Raw genomic sequence first — 19,637 nt, forward strand, 5'->3', positions numbered from 1 at the left:
GCACTGCTATTGCTGCCTGGCTGTTGCAGCTAGACTGGCTGTGTAAGTGCTCTAATAATGCATTCTTCTAAAAAACACCCAAAAATCACATGATGAAAGGAGCGATGACTGCGCTTCACTAATTACTGTGCTGAAGAAGTCTATCTGCAATTTAAAGGCTACTGGGGCAGGAGGAGAATGACAAGAAAGAAAATCTATATTTTCATCTAAATAAATATAATAAATTACAGAGAGGTGAACATTTAGAAATAAATATTTTTATGATGTTAGACAGATCCACACTGGTTTTCTATTACGAGAAAAAGAGATACAGTCTTTCTTGAAAGTTGATGATATATTTTTCTGCATAAAGTACAAAGCATTCATCCTCGAAGAATAACACCCTGAGAATCAAACTTCACAAAAAATAGGAAAAAAAGTTTCTAATTCACTTTCTCATATAAATCACTGGAGAAAACTCTGGTAAAATTGTCTATACATGAGAACTCACACCTGAAACGGTAGCATAATGCACACCGCATCCTAAAGACATCACAGAATGACATAACAGGTGCTGGTGGCAGTTTAGACAGAGCTCTTTTTTTGCATTTTGATGCAAGAAATGGAGCTGTGAAATTCTGTATTTATGAGAGTATTTTTCCCATATTTATTTTGGAAGCCAGTAAATGGCTGATTTCCCTCCTGGTTAGATAGAGCGCCTATCACGTCTCCACAACAAATGCATCACACTTCAGCTATACCTTCCAGAAAACACAGTCCCTCAGGATGGTGGGTTTCAGGAAGGTGATGTTATCCCAGGCCAGCAAAAAAGGCCACAACTAACTGTTGCTAGCCAAAGCTTCTTTTTTATGATTAAGACATTCAGAATGGCATTTTCCTGGCCATAAAACCTATTCATTATTGTGAGAAATAGTTTTGCATGTCAAATGGCATACATACTGATGTCAGAGCACTATGGCAGAAGTTATCAATGGAAAAAAAAGCTATTGTGGAGTTATTCAAACAAATGTCTTTTTTTAGGGGATATTTTGATTCCTGCCAGTGTCTACATCTCTCGTTTCCCATGATGCAAACACAGACAAAAAAGAAAAACTATCACAATCCATTGTAAATTATCATACTTATCATAGCAGTAAATTACAATAAAAATGCCTTCATTGAATATGTTTCTGAAAGGAAGAGACAGCACAAAAGAAATTTCATTTATACTTACATTGTTATAATAATCAGCATTTTTTCTCAAGTAGAATAGCCAAACCCCATGTAAAAGACTAGAATGTTATTTAAGCTTTGCCATACATTGCTGACATCAAGCTTATGTTTTGACACTCATGCTGAAACCAGATAATTCCGCCATCAAGCCCACTACACCACCACACTGCCTCTCTGCTTAGACAAGCACTTAGGCGTTAGAATAAAAAAAAATATAAAAATACCACAGTATTTGTTGAAACATATCAGGGTGGTTGGAGCTTTAAAAACCTTTCCTCCTGCAGATAGGTATGTTACATTGCGTTCATTACGATATGCAATGCATTTCCTACTTGAAACAGCCTAAGTCCAGAATACCTGGCCTTGATCAGAACCGCCATTAACATCAAAATAAACTACCCTTGACATTAACTCTGTAAACACAAAAGAGATGCTGAAGGTGGTGAATATAAGTTAACTGTGGGATAACAAATCTAAGCAGTATTATAAAATTTAATACTTTTATACTTAATGTGGTACAATTGAAGGGCATCACCACTGAGAAATTTCTCCTATTTGCTACATGGAAGTAGGGGAAGGGAATGGTTTAAACTTTTACAAACTGTGAAATAACAACAGCCCATGCAAAGCTGAGTGAAAACTTTATCTTCTCTGAAAAGAAGATTGTATGACAATATTGAAAGCGAACAAGCCAAAATTCAGCTGCACATAAATAAGTCTTAGGACTACATAAAAGCTTCATTGCTCCTCTACCCTCTACCTACAATAGGAAGCACAGGAGCTGAAGTGTTCAGGCACTGTAAATTCAAATAGTTAAGAGATCAAAATGCATAAAGTATGGTGTAAAAATGTTCCCACTTCTCTCTAACGGACACAGGTAAGCATGAGCATCAGCAATGCCATACCTATATGAAATGACTAGGCAAGGAGTCTATGTAAATGCTAATGGGAAAAGCTTTGAAAGATATTACTTATAACACCAGTGCTTTAAGCACGAAAACTATATCCTAAAAATACAAATTCAAATACAGTCCCTAAAAAACAATCTACTCTTTTTCTTTGTACAGAAAAGAGACAAGCATGTTATTAAAGGAAGATCTGTTTGGCGTTTGGGAGCGACTTAACCAATCCATTCTAAGCTAAGACTCAACTTACTACAGACCGGGTACCTAACTGCAGTCAATACTGCCATTTCATATGCTTAGTACAGGAAAGCATTTCAGAAAAAAAAAAAAAAAAAAAAAACCAACCAAAAAACCACAACAAGAAAACCCAAAGCACAGAAGTAACTTTCAAGAACACATTTATTACTTCAGCACAAGATAATATTGGCGTCAAATGAGTGTTTCATGCATCTAATGCCTCCAACTGCAAACATAAAATGAATGCAGGTGTTGGACTGAAGAACAAATAGAGTAAAGCTAAATAATTGGCAGAAATAAAGATGGCTAACTGGAACAAGAGAGAACGCACATCTGGGAAGCACTACACTTGTGGCAATAATGTCTAAATATAGGCAGAAAGTTAAAATTCAGCTGTCTGTATAAGCAAGTAGTGTCAGTTTTCACAAAGTTAAGATTTCACAAGGTTAAGTGCAGCTTTTAATGCAACAAAGAATTTTCTTCTTCCCTTTTCCATTTTCTTCTCATTAAGAAAGGACAAGTGCAAAATTCCTTACTCACATAGAGTAACACAGAGGTGGTTAATGGAGTCAAATGACAACTAAAATTCTCCTTAGTTTTTTTGCTCTCTTAAGTGGATTATGTTTTTATTAAAAAACATTGACAATAAAAAAAAAAATCTTTGTACCCCAGGCCTTTGTAAGATATGAAAATTAATAGCTATATACTGCAAGCTTTACTAAGAATGTTGAAATGTTTGTGTGCAATGTCAAAGAAAATGAGGACCAGCAACTTCCATAGATTTCAGCTGGTGTTGAAGATATTGATGATCTTAAAAAACAAAAACCAAATCCCTAAACCACAAAAAAACCCAACACCCACAACCCAGTACATGTTGCAGAATTTAACTTAGAGATGCCTACGTAAATACAGTACTAGCAGCAGTTTATTAAATGCCTCTGAAAATAAGGCAAACAAGGTGCGGAGATGTGGAGTTTCATCACGCAAGTTTGTAAGATGCAACTCTAATAGATAAGAATTCTAAAGTGCAACTCCTGACAGAAAGCATAAATTCACAGAAAGAAAGAAAAAGAAAAAAAAATTAACATCTTTTCACATCAGGTTGTGTCCCATTCACAATTTCACAAACAGAATTACAATGTTTAGTCTTATCGTAAGTCTCAACTTATTCTGAAATAAGGAAAATGTTTGAGGAAGAGACATTTTCTAGCCCCAGTAGGAACCAAATAAAATTCCTCACAGTGAATTCTAATCAGACACCACAGCACAGCTAGCTGATCCACAGTGAAATAAATATGACAGACTGGAAGATATAATGTCAATGGTAGAAATTACTGCAAGTATATGAATTATATCTGGAGAAGTGAAAGAAATTGCATAGAGTTTGACAGCACATGCAATCTATCTTAAATGAGACAAAGTAGGGTAATTGTAAAGGATTAAAATACACCTTTAAAGTTTACCATCTTTGAGAAAGCTGGGGCAGCCTCTGTATTTTGCTTCTATCTGTGATTTACAGGGTCCTATTCTTTGCTAGTCTTTCTCCAATTTGTCTGCCGGATCTGATTACCAGATGGCTAAAATAAATGTATTGTGTTCATTCATGGTAACAGAAGTTGTCTTTAAGGGCTCTGTCACGGCTTCACTATCTTTTCCTTTGTACTTACTCCTTCCTCTGTAAACTGATTAGATTTCAGAGCTAAGTTTCATCTGAGGACCATTCTGTTCAATGCTGCATTGAAAAGCATATTATCTGTTCTAGGAAGCACATACAGATGACCACAGGATATCACAGACCTGTCTTAAAGCAACAACTGCCCTGCTCTGCCAAGAAAATAGACTGTTCTATAATCTCAGGACACAGATTTCCAGAATAAGTATCTGTCACTTACATACATTCTAATGCAATCCAATAAATAGGTGGCAGTTGGACAGAAAGAAGGAAATGAAAAGCAACTTATGCGCAGTGCAAAGCCGAGGAAGGTAACAAGACTAAAGTGAAGACAGACAGCAGTAGACAACGACTCAGAGAGCTACCCTGTACCTCAGGAATGGCAATTGTTCACTACACGGTTTTGTTTAGTCTGGCAGACTGCTACAAACTTGCAAGTAAAGAAGCTTAATGAAAGAGAAGGGTATGAATGTATTCTAGCATGAGCATGTATGGTTCTACACATTGTCTCCTTTCCTTAAGGAGTTACATGTGCCACCTGTGAACTTAAATTACAACAGTCTTAGAAATCTCTTAGATGAACCCACCCATCTGTGAGTATTTTTGCTACCGGTGTGAACCAGGCTCTTAACACATCTCCTCCTGCAGTCAGATGCTTCCCTAATCTGAATTCCACTTTGAAAATATCTAGCACAATTTATTACCACTTCAGTATTATTTATTTAATCAATAACATACTAACATCTTGGGGTTTATTTTCAGTTTACTACAATAATTCTCTTAGTCAAAGCTTGGATGTCATAGGACTGGCACCTGAAGAACAGCTTTTAATATATATGAAAATCAGCATAGTGCATCACCTAGTCAAAATTTAAGTGATCGAACTGACTGAACACAGAAGAGTGGCTTCAGAGCTAAAATAAGATGAAGGCTATATCTTAAAAAACCCCAAGTTGTTTTTCATCTCATGTAACGTTTCCCATTTATCCTGGAGCTCTCCTCTAAGTTTAGTTTATCTAAATTGCATCAGATTATACCTTAATTGGTAATTATAAATAAGCATGGTAAGATAAAGAAACCCCAACCAACAAACCAAAACACAAACAAAAAAACCCCCAACAACCCAAATCAACAAACAACCAACTTAGTAGTGCAGTACAGCTTTTGATAACATCTGATATTTGATAACATTCTTCTTTATTTAACTATACTCTTAGCCTTTCAGTATTTTTTTAGCCAATGGCATTAATTCCTAAGCATGGTATCCGGAACAGACTGAGGTATACTTATTGGGAAATAAAAAACTCAGAACACTTGAAAAACAGAAATAAAAAGTGAGTATACAATACACCGATGTGTTTTTTCAACTGCAGCACAAACATATGGTCAGAGCAGTGGGATGTATTTTCTTTGTGTACTGAGAAGGTTATAAGTATTTTTTGACAGTTATAAAGGGGCAGTCTTGGCCATATACAAGAATCAATAACAACCATGTAAAGCCTACAGCAGTGCACACTAACAGGCTGTAGGAGACATTAACACTACCTAAAAGAAATAACTGTATTTTCAATGAACTTGTTCCTCCTGGATAATCAATTTTTTACACTTCTTACCAGCTGTTCCCACATAGCTCAAGTAGTGGAATGGAAGCAGCTGTCATACAGGATCTATATATTACATGCATGTTATGAAGTTTTAATCTGTCATAGATGTTTGCTAATTTTGATCAGTCATATCAACTTGGGAGCAAGATGAAAACAAATTCACCACTCCTATTTAGGCATGATGTAATCTACACAAATACAGTAATCTGGCTTGATTCACTTTGGATGGCAAAAAAAAGAATACTAATTGTGAATCTGCTAATGCCCCATCCTCAAACCCCCTTTATTCCAGGAGTAAGATTTCATCATTAAAATCAGTTTGCCCCACCGCCCACATTCAAGAGATTTGTCACAATCATTGTTTCTGAAATATTGAGTTATAAGGTGCCATAGTAATTACTATGGAATAAATAGCAATTAAGATTGTTCACACAAATAAGCTCAAACTGTTTGCAGTGAATAATTATGCTAATAGTGTTTTTCCACATAATTTGTGCATCCTTCACAACAATTTACTAGAAAATGTGAAATGTAAATTTGATGCACTACTACAAAAGCTCTGAAAATATGTTCAGTTCTTATGATTTTTCCCACTAACTTAAGAAAGCACACAACTCATTCTTCCACATTTGTACGTTTAAATTCAAAGAAATCAGACTACGCTAAAATTGAAGCAATCACGTTCTTTCATTGTATTCCTACAAAATCATCCTAAACCATTATGCAACAAACATCCTCATTGCTTAGACCTCACAATGTTTAACACGAATTTCAGCAATTTGAAAGAAGCTGAACTTACTGCTATATAATAAACTTTGGCCTTTTCCACCAACTTCCAGTTCTTCTCCAAATCAAGATGCTTTTCCTTCTTATAGCAATTAGCAGCAGCAAGGTTAGCTACAAGAGACCTGAAAGTGATTAAAACCCAGGCGTTAGATCCCCTTTAACTAACACTACTGCAAATTTCTTACAAAGAACAAATTTCTCAAAGATAATCAAAGATCTTTATGAACACAGAAAAAGTTAACAAAGAGCACCATAAACCACATATACTTTGATAATTTTTAACATTTAAATATTTTAAGTCATATACTAAATACTATTTAAACTATATTTTAAGTAATGTATTTTAAATAAAGCTAAATACTTTATGTAAACTTTCACTATTAGACTGTTCATGAGCCTTCATTTGCTTAGAATCAACCTTTGCTGCATTTTGTGGTCAACTCCCTCTGTATGGTATAGCATCTGCAGATTTTCATTCAAACTCGTCTAGTAACTAACACCTAAAGGAAAGTAGCTACTCCGGTTTATCTTCTCAAAACTATTTTTCCCTCACTAGAACCCAAACACTGATGCATATGTATGTCTTGCCTTTATATATATTTTTTTTATTATATTTTAGAGTTATATTATTTAAAAGGCAGTTTGTTTGGGTTCCCCCCCGACCCCCCCATTAGGTTCATATTTTCCTTTAGCAAATGAAAAAGGGTCCCATTGCTACTTTTAGATGATGAACTGTTTAAAAAAACATTTGGCTCAGTATTACTGGAAAACTACAAAAACTTCATCTGTACTTCATTCTTACTTAACAAGTTATAATACAAGTCATGGGACAAAACTTTCACAACTTCCACTAGCAAGAACAAAGATACTTGTATCATATTTAGTTCGTTAGATGTAAGATACATTCTATTTTAAATTCTCCTCTTCAGCCATTCTATTTCGCCTTATGAAATACACAAAAGTTATAGACACGTGCCTAAAAACAGGTCATAAAAAGATGGTTATGCACTAGCTCTCCACTCTGGCTACAATGACCAAATCCTTCTGTGCACTTTTATTATGATAAAGTTTTATAACATCCAATATTTAGTGAAGGGAATTTAAGAAACAGACATTATCATGCTTGCATAGAGGGTTTTAAATTTAATTTTCATGATTTAATAGTCATAGGATGCACCTTTAACATTAACACATCATTGTTTTGTGATATTTAAGTATATTAGCCAGATAAATAATGTGTAATTACACAAACAACATATGGCTATTGAAAACTTTTGCCTTCTCCAATGTGTATACAACTGATGTTGTAGGTATCACTCTTTTCAATGTAAATGCTATTACAGTCCAATGGATTAGAGCGAATTGGTAATCTGCTTCTACCAAGTTATGCCACGTGCAGGTGTTAGGAGCAAACTAAACTAGGAATTCTTGACATTTATTCCACCTCAAAACAGCATCTTTCCACTATTACCATTTCTCTTTGTCCTATTCAATAAAATAAAAAACCCAAACAAAGCCCAACAGAATCCCTTATAAAGACAGCAACCAAGTCTCCCTTTAAACTTCCTGAAGCACTCATCACTGACAACCCCTGTGAGTTAAACAGATCAAGCGTATTAAACCAAAAAGTTAGACTAACTTTTTCTGAATATATCAAAACACATAGCACAGTTCTGTGTAGTTTCAACACAGGAATATTCTTGGGGCTCATCTCCTTAATTCTAATGCCTAAAGACAATGAGAAGTAATGTGAATTTTGAAAATAAAAAAAATTTAAAATTTCTAAATCAATAGATCAAGCCTCTCAAAGCAGTACAAGTAACAGTGCAAGAAGTTTCAGCCTTGATGAATATTATAATTTTAATTACAAGAAATCCACTAGAGAACCAAGTAAATCCAAGAAAGACATGCATAACTCTACTAATTTTCTGTACACCAAATTTAAAAAGCAAATTAAATCTTTCAGTTTTGGCAAATCCTAAATATCCATCAAGGACCTAACTGGAAAATTCTTGTCTGCCTACGTATGGTGCTAAGTGAAAAGCAATTATGTTCCAGGAAACTAAGCAAAGACTTTCTATATGTTTCCTTTCACCTACCACATGCCCCTGAAATTGTAAACCTAGCTCTTTGGCTACATCCAACTGTAGAGATGCTCTGCACATGATGTGTAATAAAAGATCATTACACTGAAGACAAAGCACCAGGATTTTCCAAATTAAAACTGTAACTCTGACAGCACTAAGTTCAACACGTGGGCCACAGAGAAGGTAGATGTTTTTTCAATGAAATACCATAATTGGAGACAGTCAGAGTGTTTCAAATCAAACAGCTTAATGGGGACTCTGTGCATGCAGGTATTTCTGAGCAGAATGCACAAATCAAAGTCACAAAGTGTGGGTACTACTTTAGAGTTTAATCATGTGTTAGGATTTTCTTGAAAAGCTCTAAGAAAACAAAGTGTGTTAGTATTGCTAAGCTAGAGAATTCAGAATGGTGATCACAAATTAGCTCAGAACCCTTCCCTGTAAAAAGCTAAACAGACTTAGCAGAAAAAAGAAGCATTCACATAAGGCATCTGGAACATAAATGTACACAGCCACTTACTGGGAATACCAAAGAGCTATTAGCCGGCTCCTCCAAAAGAGACAAGAAAGCCGACTTACCTGAAGAAGGAAGTTAGAATGTACCTCAACTGGGACAAGAGATTAATCAATAAATAGAGTTATGAACTGGGGCCAGGTTGAAGTGTTTCTTACAAATATAGAAAATTCTCAAAACCAAGAAACAATCAGAGGATAATTAAAGATGGAGAACAAACTTGCTCTCACTGTAAGAGGGGGATTGCACAATGAAGTCTTTAGTTGCATCCACTGTCCATTTTTTTCTGTCTCCTGAGGGACGTGTCTTGTACTCCCTGCACATTCTCAAGAATGCTCTGAAACAGCAATTTAGATGAAGTCACTGTCTCTAGTATTTGAGCAAACATTTTATATGCTGCTTAATAAGTTAAAGAAGTACTTGCAGAAATTTTTATTAATAAATTTATCTAAACTTTTAAATTTCATTGAGATGTACAGCAAAATACACACATTTTTCCTGAATTCATGATGTATGCCTATTGACAGTCTTGACTTCAGTTTCCCATCATGTCATCTAGGAAATGATGATTGCTACAGGATGCATACACAGACACTATGTGACTAAAGACAGAGAGAATCACAGAGCAGAAACATCTTTCTTGCTTGTCTTCTCTTTGAAAAACTGAACACGGATTCTGGAGATGAAGGGAGAAGTATGCAGACATAATTAATGTCAAAACTCCAGATGAAGATGAATGAATTTCCTTCCCCCACTGAGTATGTACATTCATTCCTGAGAGTAAGACATTTTGTATGACATTAAATTGGGAGGGGCAGGTTGATAAGCAGGAGGACATAGCCGTCTGTCATTCAGTGGATCTTCAGCAGCCTGGAGAATTAGGCTGGCAGAAGACTTGACGGCAAATGCAAACTCATGCAACTACGATGGAGTGAGTCCAATGCAACAATGTAGGCTGAATGTTGACAGGATACAACACAGCTTTGCAGAAAAGGACATGGGGAAGGGCTGGTGCACCAGCCTTGGAACACTAGTCAGCAGTGCGCACATAGGAGGTTAATCACATTCTAGTCTCTATGAGCAAGCAGGTAGCCAGCAGGACAAAGGAAGTTTATATTCAGAACAGAAAAAAATAAAAAGTCTGTTCTGCTCTCCAGACCTTATCTGGAGTTTCATGTCCAGCTTTGAGCTTTCCACTAAAAGGAAGACACTGACGTAATGCAGTGAGTCCAGCAGTGGGCCATTAAGATATTACGGGACTGAACTACTCAACAAATGAAGAAGGGCTTGGCTGAGCCTTAAGAAGAGGGACCTAAGAGGAGACTTTCCTGCCATCTGCAAATATGTAATGAAAGTTTACAGACAAAATGAAGCCAGACTATAGTTGGACAAAAGAAGGAACATTTCACAGGCTGGAAGAAGGGAATTCCAACTGGGTAACATCAGAATTTCTCCCATGAAGAGTGGTCAAACAGTGGAACAGGTTTGCCCAGAGAGGTTGTGCAACCTCCATCCTTGGAGACATTCAAAACCTAGCTAGACATAGCTCTGAAAAACCTCATGTAACTTTGAAGTTATCAGAAAGTTATCTCATACTTCAAAGTATCAGAAAATTTAGATACTGGCAGAAATCAGGGAGGGCTGGTGTGTGCTGGAAACATCTCATGATTACGGCAGACCTGACTGGCTGTTTTTGAAACCTTTGAAAAATTGTCAAAAGGTAAAAAGCAAAGTAGCAGTACATAAGTTTGAGTGTTGTGGGTGGAGGGAGAAAGAAGAAAGCAAAAGACCATGCTCAAGACAAATGCCTCTTGTCTTCACTATCTCTCCCTGAAATTCTTGTTTTTATTAATCTTATTACAATACCAAAATAAATCACTCTATAAATGGGCTCTTAGTCATGGAATGCTCTGAAACCATGCAAAATACCACAAAGACCACTGTTAATCATCTACAAATACAGAGTTCTGGAGAAGTGATTTTTGTGTATAGGAAAGACTACCTTAAAAAAATAGCACCTGAAAGCATTCAGAAGAAATTGTTAAGATGCAGACACACAGAATTACAGTTATTAGATGAACTGCAACAGCAAAAAAAAAAAAAAAAAGCAAGCTTTTTTCTTCTCTTGTATAAAATCAAATTAACCCTTTCAATTAGGCTATACGCTGACATCTATCCTCTTTAAACACATTATCACCTGAAATACAGTCCTCATATGCCAACCAAGTATATGCGTCACATGCCAATCAGCTTTCACATAGGCTGCATAAGCATACCTGTTAACCAACTTTTGTCTCCCACATTTTTTCTCTCTGCAGAGCAACTGGAAGCTATAAAGTTCAGAAAGAAGTAGTATATTATTATCTCACATTTTTCTGCCATAATGCAACTGCTGTTCTCTAAAAGTATTAATACTGCCCAGGCCCAAACTATGAGCCAGACAGTCCTGTGTTATCTCAAACTGTACTAACACTTTCTTTATCATTCAAATCACAACTTTTCAAGACCAAATATTTCAGACAAATGAGGCTCCACACACTATACTGATTGCATTTATATTTTGGAAAATATCAGAGGCCCCTGACCTGTTATCACTAGTGATGCAGGCAGCACAAGTTCCTGTTGGTTCTTCACTCTGCTCGTAGTAATGGGCATCCACATGAGCTTCTTCAGCCTTCTTCTTTAAGATCTCTCCGAATTTATCTTTGCCAATGCATCCAAAGAAAGTTGCAGCTTTGTAAGGGCTCTGGATCATCCACTGCAGATTGAGAGAAAACAAACCAAAGCCAAACCACAAAGTTAGCACACCTCGTATATTATTTTTTGCCATTTTTTTCTCTTCAGTAGTCAGATTTAATTCTGTGCTTACAGAGCAGTGTGACATACAGAACACTTCTATGCCTAAAGTGAAAAACATCCGGTACATCAAGGGAGGGAAGGTCAGCAAAAGATAAAAAAGTTACCCTTAAAGATCCCACTGAGTATTTCATACCCAATATAAAACTTAAATACATGTATTTCAGTCTCAAATAAAGTAGATTAGTATGTTTTTACAAGGCATTTCAAAAGAAGTTCCCTTTCTCAAAGGAGATGCCGCTACACTTACATTTAATCAAGCAGTGTATCTTTAAAGAAAATGTGTAGAAAAGACAAAATAAACAAAAGAAACCATCCCCCCAAAAAAACCCCCAGAAAACAAAAAAACCCCAGAAAGATAGCATATAAGGAAAACAATACGTTTGAGAAATCTAAGAAGAAACATTGTGCAACATTCACAATATATAGAAAAAATGCTACTGAAAATAACCATTTGTGGCTAACATTTAATTATATGCAAAAAAGGAAATGCTCTCCATTTACATTGTTAAACCAGGCATGAAAATATCTATCTCCAACTTTATTAAGAGCAGTTCTGTCACTTGGGTTGTAAAGAAACAGCATAGCCGCACAGTGTTGCTTAAGGTGCCAGGTTATTTCCAAAAGCTCCTGTTTTATTAATACAAAATTTTGTACTGAGTTAAAAAACAGCATTTAGCAGCAATATAAAATCAAGAGTGAACTAAAGAAATAAATGTGAAGAAACAGTCATAGGCCCTACTCCGCTGGTGGCGAGACAACCAACTGAAGTCATTATAATTCACTCTAATTACAGTCAGAAAGCTTATCCACTCAATCTATAGCACGAATTAAAGGCTGCATCAATTTACTGCTACACTAAAACCATACTTATAATTGTTTCCTAATCAAGATTTAAATAAACGATAATGTCTCCATTACAAAGCAGCATTAGTGGTAGCTGTGGGTTGTAGAGAGGTCAAGTAACTGAGTTGCAAATACATGCTTAGCCACATCTTTATTACTTCCAGCTCCAGAGGAGGAAACCAAAATATCAAAAAAGCCCCAAACAACCAAAGCTTTAGTCATGTAGAAGTCTTCATTAATAAGGCAAAGGTGGACAAAAGTTGCAAGGCCTCTTTCCTGCAGCAATTTAATATAGATGAATTTTAAGGACGAAGAAAAAGATCACGTTGTCAGAGTGTGGCAGCGTTCAATCTCTCATTCATGAAATGCACACTACATGTGCTGTGCTAATCTATTCTATATCACCCTAAATTAATATAAATTAAGAAAGCCCCTAATGAGAAAATTATCTACGACATCTTTGTATTTTACATACATTTCCACATACATAATACATATGCGCACAGTGTTATTTTAGGGTATCTCAGGAACAGTAATCTTCTATATTCGAGGATATAGTTAAGTAGAACAGATTATTTAACAAGACTGAAGATGTGACCTACTGTAAGCAAATATGGAATCAATTTCCACACCTATAAGAACAGAAGTACCTGAAGCCTTGTGTCCCATGCTGAAAAGCATGCCTTACTTTCACAAATAACAAGAATTAATAGAGATAGCTATTTATGAAAGCATAAAATCCTAACAATTCTTGAAAAAAAATGTAAGACTTCAAACTGCACCTTGGGCTTACAATATTTTGTCAAATGACATAACTTTTCCATTCTTTATGTGTAAAGTCTGACAACATTTGGAGCAGTAGTAAGTAATATTTCACATACGTCTCTGAAAAAAGAATTTCTGTTCAAGTATCACAGCTTTGGCTATTGGCAGCAGCTCAATTTGAATTCAGATATGATACATACCATATATAACTGTCACAATCCTTACTTCAAATGTAAGTAAAGTTATTTTTGAGATTCAGAAGTCATGATCTAGGGTTTCTGGAGATGAACCTCTGTATATTGTGCAGACCACTTCTTCCATAAGCAGTGGTTCTGTTCATACTCATGATTATTTGAAACATAGGTGGTATGCATTGGGGGAATATTCCCACCATATAGATATTCCTTTCATTTGAACATCTAAGTTCAGCAACAAGGAAGATGAAAAAGTAATTCAGCAGTGTTTCTGGGAAGATCCTCTCATGGCAGAGGGTCCCAGCTTCTTGGAATTATCTCCACATATTCCCACCATAATGGTGGTGAGGTGTTCCTAGTTGCAGAACTCCTCCAAACTGTTCCTCTTTTCCTCTGCTAAAAGTCTACATATTAGTAAAGGCAAAAAACAGGCATTACATTACAAACTTGTTGAAATTGAACTACAGAAATATCTCTGTGGTATACCACTGAAGTTGCAGCTACTGGAATGAGCCACAACAGGCACTTTTTGTATACATGTGAAAAACCAGAAGAGACAAAATAACATTTTCAAGGTAGACTCTGAGGCCCTTTTTTCAGCATTTGACCCTGGATTGGAGTTTAATTTTGAATAACCTGATATGGAAAAAACAGGCTTCTATGGGCTACTTCATACATACACCATCACTTTGGCTAAAACACTCTAAATGGAAATGGGGGTCAGTCATCACAAGACATTTTTTACCATGAAATAGTCATGCAGCATTATATTCAACATCAAATGAAGGCAAATAACAAACTGCATACGTTAATGTCAGGTATACAGTTATGTAAACTGCAAATTAATTTTATAGATTTATGTGAAATACAAGATTTAATTGAATGAAAGAGACTCTAGACAGAAACAGAAAATGACCCAGCTCAGCAGGCACTAGCATAATGAGTTAATTATCTAGGGTTTGGCTAGGCAGTGAGGTAGCTATTAACTAACTGTATTGACAGTCTGGCCAGGAGAGGTTGGCACCTGGCCACACCATGAATCTTCACCATCACCCAAGAGAATTTGAGGCTGTAAATGGCTCAAAGACTGAAGTGTCAGAAATAGGAACTTATGAAGGAACAAGACAGCCTCAGGACTGGGGTACCACAAAGGCAACAAAGTCTAGAGCGGTTTAAGAAATCTAATGTATTTCTTCATTCTGAAGTTTTCTTCTGCCAACACAACTTGGACATCAGGTACAGGCAGGGACAGGCCCTCACCTTTTCAGTTAGGATGAGCATCTGTGACAGAGTAAGGAGCATAGGAAATAGAATACCTTTCAGATGTTCTCTTGAGTTAAACCGATTATATTTTCCTTACATTTTCGTTGTATGCACCTTGGTAAATTAAAAGCAAATATTAACCTTATTTATTTATTGTCTTTTGCATAACTCTGTCCTAAAATTAGGCTGATTTCAAAATAAGCATAATCTAGTATCAGATTCCACTATCCTTACAAGCACATTATTCCTTATCACCAAATACTGAATCCAGCACTTCCAAAAGAGGTCAGCACCATGGCCACTCATGAATGCGCTAGAGTGACACAATGCTTCTTTCCTTATTTTCATGAGGCTAACATGGCCTTACAGTAGTAGGAGTATCTGTTCAAGTGTTTTTTCATGATCAGAGTTAACAGGGTGAACTCTTCCACATGCTTTAGCTATCAGAGAAGTGTAAGTACCTTGGTGCTCCAGGGAGTGGGTGGCAATTGCAGAGTACAGCATCATTTTTTCTTGCAAGATGTTGAGATGCCAAGAAAACTTGGTAACAAGCAAAACTTCTGAAGACTGAATTGTGACTTTGTGAGTCTGCTTGGAGTGAACTCTGTCTTTCACATCCTCAGAACTGAAGATGTGGTACACCTATTTCCTAGTTTTGTCTGATTAGAAAATGCCTTTGGAAGCAATCTTTCCTCTGAGTTACAGAAGCACTTCCAGAAGCAAGCACTTCTTCCAACAATAGAAGGGACTTGACATTGATTGTCTACTCAATGCTGCCTTTTGAGAACGATATTCAAGATGACAGAGCTACCTGAATGGTCCCTTACACCCAAAACGTAAAAAAAATGCTCCTTCCTACTATGTGAAAGAAAATCAGTGGTCTTAATGAATTAAAAAGAGAAAGGGAGAGACCAGACTTAACTGATTTCTGTTTCCCAAACTTATCCTCTTTAGCTGGAGAATGCCATGCTTCTGTCACTGTGGCAGAGTCCAGTATCCCATATCATAACATTTCATCTGCATTCAAAGCTTTTATTTGCTGTTCTTGCAAAGTTCACTGTAGAGGAAACCTCTGCTAGAAAGGCAAAAAGCAGCAAAACTGAAAAGCTGATACAATTTACCTTCCTATTTCCAGTTGCAAAAATACTCCCCTTGGAAAAGAAGGGTTTGCTACTGCTGGGTCTCAGCAGACAATCCTATAAGACTTAAAAAGAAACATCATACTGATGAAGCTTAAGACAGATTTATAGCCCTCTGACTAAAACAAAGATCTTTCAGAAATTATTTCGTTTTACTCCAACTCTATGTGTTAACTGGACAACACTGATAATCAGAACAAGGAGGCTGACAAAGACACGTGCTGCCAGTCCCACATTGTTCTCCATCTGAAACCCTTAGCTCCTGAATTCTTTTTCAAAAGCTGCAGCCAGTAGTGAATTTCCACATCTGTCAGTTGTTTTAAACTAACAAAACCAAAGCATACAAAGCTTTGCTTAGGCTGACATACCTTCTGCACATAGAAGTTTTCGGCTGTAGACTTGCATCCAAAATGTCTAGGAACTGACAACACAACAGGAAGCATTATGCCCCTTCACAGTGAAGGATCTTCAAAACTCATTAACACTGAATACAGACATCTGAAGTGCATCTGAAGTGTGTTATTTGAAGCTGGACTCTTCTCTGCATGATCTGTCAAATTTGATCTTATTTTAAATTGCAGCTCACAGAGGAAAGGACTCCAAAGACCTAAAATTAGCTAAGACTTAACATACTTGCTAAAATCTAAACAATGTTAGCAATTACTCATGAAGCATTCTTTCTAGTAAATCAGAACAGAAATGGCTTCTTTTTATACAGTGCTATTTGGAGTATCTCTTATTTTTATATTCTGAATATTAGACCAAGCCCATACACTTTTCAGAAGGTTTCACCAGTCTGTTTTACCCCTAGGACACGTCCCATCACCAATTATATACGCAGTCCACTAAAAAGTTCTTATGGATATCTCTAGGAATATTTTAGGTGCTAAAATAAAATAAATTACAGCTCATCTTAGAAAATGAGAGAAAATGAGGAAAAGTAGGATTAAAAACTAAATCATGACAATATGAAAAAACAAAACCCTGTCAGTAAGGCAAACAATCCTAAAAAGAAAACATTAGTGTCTCAGTTACAAGTAAGCTCACTTATTTCTTGTGAATGATGTGATACACACCTCAAGAACAAATGGAATGCAATATTCTGTTACCATTACACATACTATATCATTTAAAATCCCTACCATGGTGGATTAAACACAGCCAGCAGCTAAGCCCCCACCCATTCACTCTCTCATTCTTCTCTCCTGGAGGGATGGAGAGCTGGAAGTGGAACAATAAGAAAAAAAACCCCACACACGGGTCAAGATGAAATGATGTAAAGTAATGATGTAAATGATGTAAACCAATCATTTACATAAAATCATCCGCCACCTCCCACCAACAGACTAATGTCCAGCCAGTGTCCAAGCCATGGTTACCCTGAAAAAACTCCCCCTCGCTCCCTGCCCCCAACAGTTTTATTGCTGACCACATTCCATATGGCCTTGACTACCTCTTTGGTCAGCTAGGGTCAGCTGTCCTGGCTATGTCCCTTCCTAACCTCTTTCCCACCCCAGCAGCCTACTTGCTGAGGCAGCAAAGTGAAAGAACAGAGAAGGGCTTGATGCTGTGCAAGTACTGTTAAGCAAAACATCGCTATATTAAACAATACTGTTTTGGTAACAACTCTAAACCACAGCACCATACACACTGCTATGAAGAAAATTAACTCCATCCCAAGCAGACCCAGTATACATACACCAGAATCACTGTCATGATAATATAGCATCAAGACTCTGGAAAAGCAATACTAGTTTCGTTCCAATCCCTTTGGAATCTTTTTTCCTTCTTTTTTTTATTGATCAACACTTAAAGTTGCAACAGCTATTATCATATAATGGCCATATAAGAAAACACAAGGAAAAGGAAAAAATAAGGTCATCTTAACAAAAGCAGCTTTGCAGAAAGGAGCCTCATGTCCTGTACAGTAATTCTTCCACCACTAGTTGAAGCTGCCAAATCTTGCATGAGGAAGTGATATTGTTAAAATGCATGACAACACCCTCAAGCAACTTCCAGTCAAACGAGATAAAAATGGTAACGTTTTTTAAAGGAAAAGACTAGCTAAAGCCTTGCAGTGAGATCAATATCTAAATGTTATCAAGATTTGGTTCAACATGTACTATCCAAATCTCTGCACAGGAATATCTATTAGCTTTAGTGTGGCGCCACAATTTGATTTCGCTACAGCTTTTCAAGCTAACATGTCTATCAAAATGTTAATCATCTAGGAGCAGTACTTCACTCACATCTACATTTAAAAATATAAAGCTAACAAACTGGCTCTTAACAAAATCTATAATACAAGTAACTATTTTCTGTGCTGCTATTCTTTGGTATTCCATTTACTATTCTTTTCCTCTTGCTCTTCACCTGCTTGTTCACTATTTTATTTTTAGTCTAGTTTGCAAGCTCTTTGCTGTACAAAGCAGCACAAGCACATTTTCTGTAATTAAATATGTAGTAACCATAGTTCAATGCTGCAATGTGGCCCAAAGCTCTCTCTTTTATTGCACCCTTTAAATACTGGCCAGTCTAGGCACCAGCATTCCTTGCTCATTACCCACTTATTCCATACTTATAATGCTACAGTTCTGCCTCAAATACTTGAAGTGCTCTAGACTCTCTTCTGAAGTTCAACATATGTTATCTGAGGCCAAAGACAGAATATCTCCTGCCAAGACCTTAAAAGGTACATAACTGACACTGCAGCTGGCCTTGTGTCTGTTCCCCATTTGAAGCACAGAACCTGAGACTCCAACCACATTCTTGTTGTTCGATCTGATGTATCACTCCCTTTTCCTTTCCACAATATTAATATTAATATGGCCCCTCCTCAGAACCAAGTAAAAGATGATATATTTACAAAACAGGGCTGGTCATGCTGTTCTTCCATCACTCTGACAGGTACATGAAGGGTATCGCTATGGCAAGAATTCCAGGTTTATATGGAACTTTTCTGCAGCTGTTTCAGTATAAACAACTGATTCTTAAGAAACTTGCTAATATTACAAAGCTGTGTATGAGGTAAGGTTAAAGAGTATCCTCATCAGTAAAAGAACTCAAAGACACTAACTTCGTTGTTGAACACCATGTTGTGAAACATGGCAAAGCAGCAAATAAAGTACAATATAAAGTCTTACTCTGTGGCTTGAAGCTGTGGTGTTAAGCTGTTAACAGAAGCATATTAACAACATAAAAAGGGAACATCATCCATGGGTACAGTAAGACAGTCTCATTATACAACTGTACAGTACTGTTAACCATGCCTCAGCCTGCTCTACTGGTAAAGAATTAGCACTCGCTTCATGGAGATACAGGGAAGACTGATAAGCATTTCAAAAAAGCCTTAAAATTCTCTAGTGTAAAACACCGTATATGTATTTAAGTACTAGCCTTTAAGTGAAGTTGATGTTGTTGCAAAGTGACATTTTAGGATATTTTGCACATGATTTTGCATATCTATAACCTTAAAACAAATCTCCCTTTTCAGAATGCATGCATATGTCACTCTCACTCCCCTGCTAGATGATGTGCAGTCTCAATGAATACACCCA

The 19,637-nt window shown here is 36.5% G+C and overlaps 1 protein-coding gene across 3 annotated transcripts in view; it reads right to left on the reverse strand.

The window, feature by feature from the left end:
- Positions 1-19,637, reverse strand: part of ADK (adenosine kinase) — a 307,364-nt gene that overhangs the window by 150,519 nt on the left and 137,208 nt on the right. For 2 of the 3 annotated variants that reach the window (XM_080620983.1, XM_080620984.1), the window contains exons 5-7: positions 11,603-11,775; positions 11,294-11,347; positions 6,430-6,538 (exon numbers count right to left, since the gene is read on the reverse strand). In XM_080620983.1, the coding sequence (XP_080477109.1) occupies positions 6,430-6,538; positions 11,294-11,347; positions 11,603-11,775 (336 nt within the window). The remainder of the gene's footprint in view (positions 1-6,429; positions 6,539-11,293; positions 11,348-11,602; positions 11,776-19,637) is intronic. The other variant, XM_080620985.1, reaches the window with a different exon arrangement.

The sequence above is a fragment of the Psittacula echo genome (assembly GCF_963264785.1).
Source record: "Psittacula echo genome assembly, chromosome: 6".
Taxonomy (NCBI): domain Eukaryota; kingdom Metazoa; phylum Chordata; class Aves; order Psittaciformes; family Psittacidae; genus Psittacula; species Psittacula echo.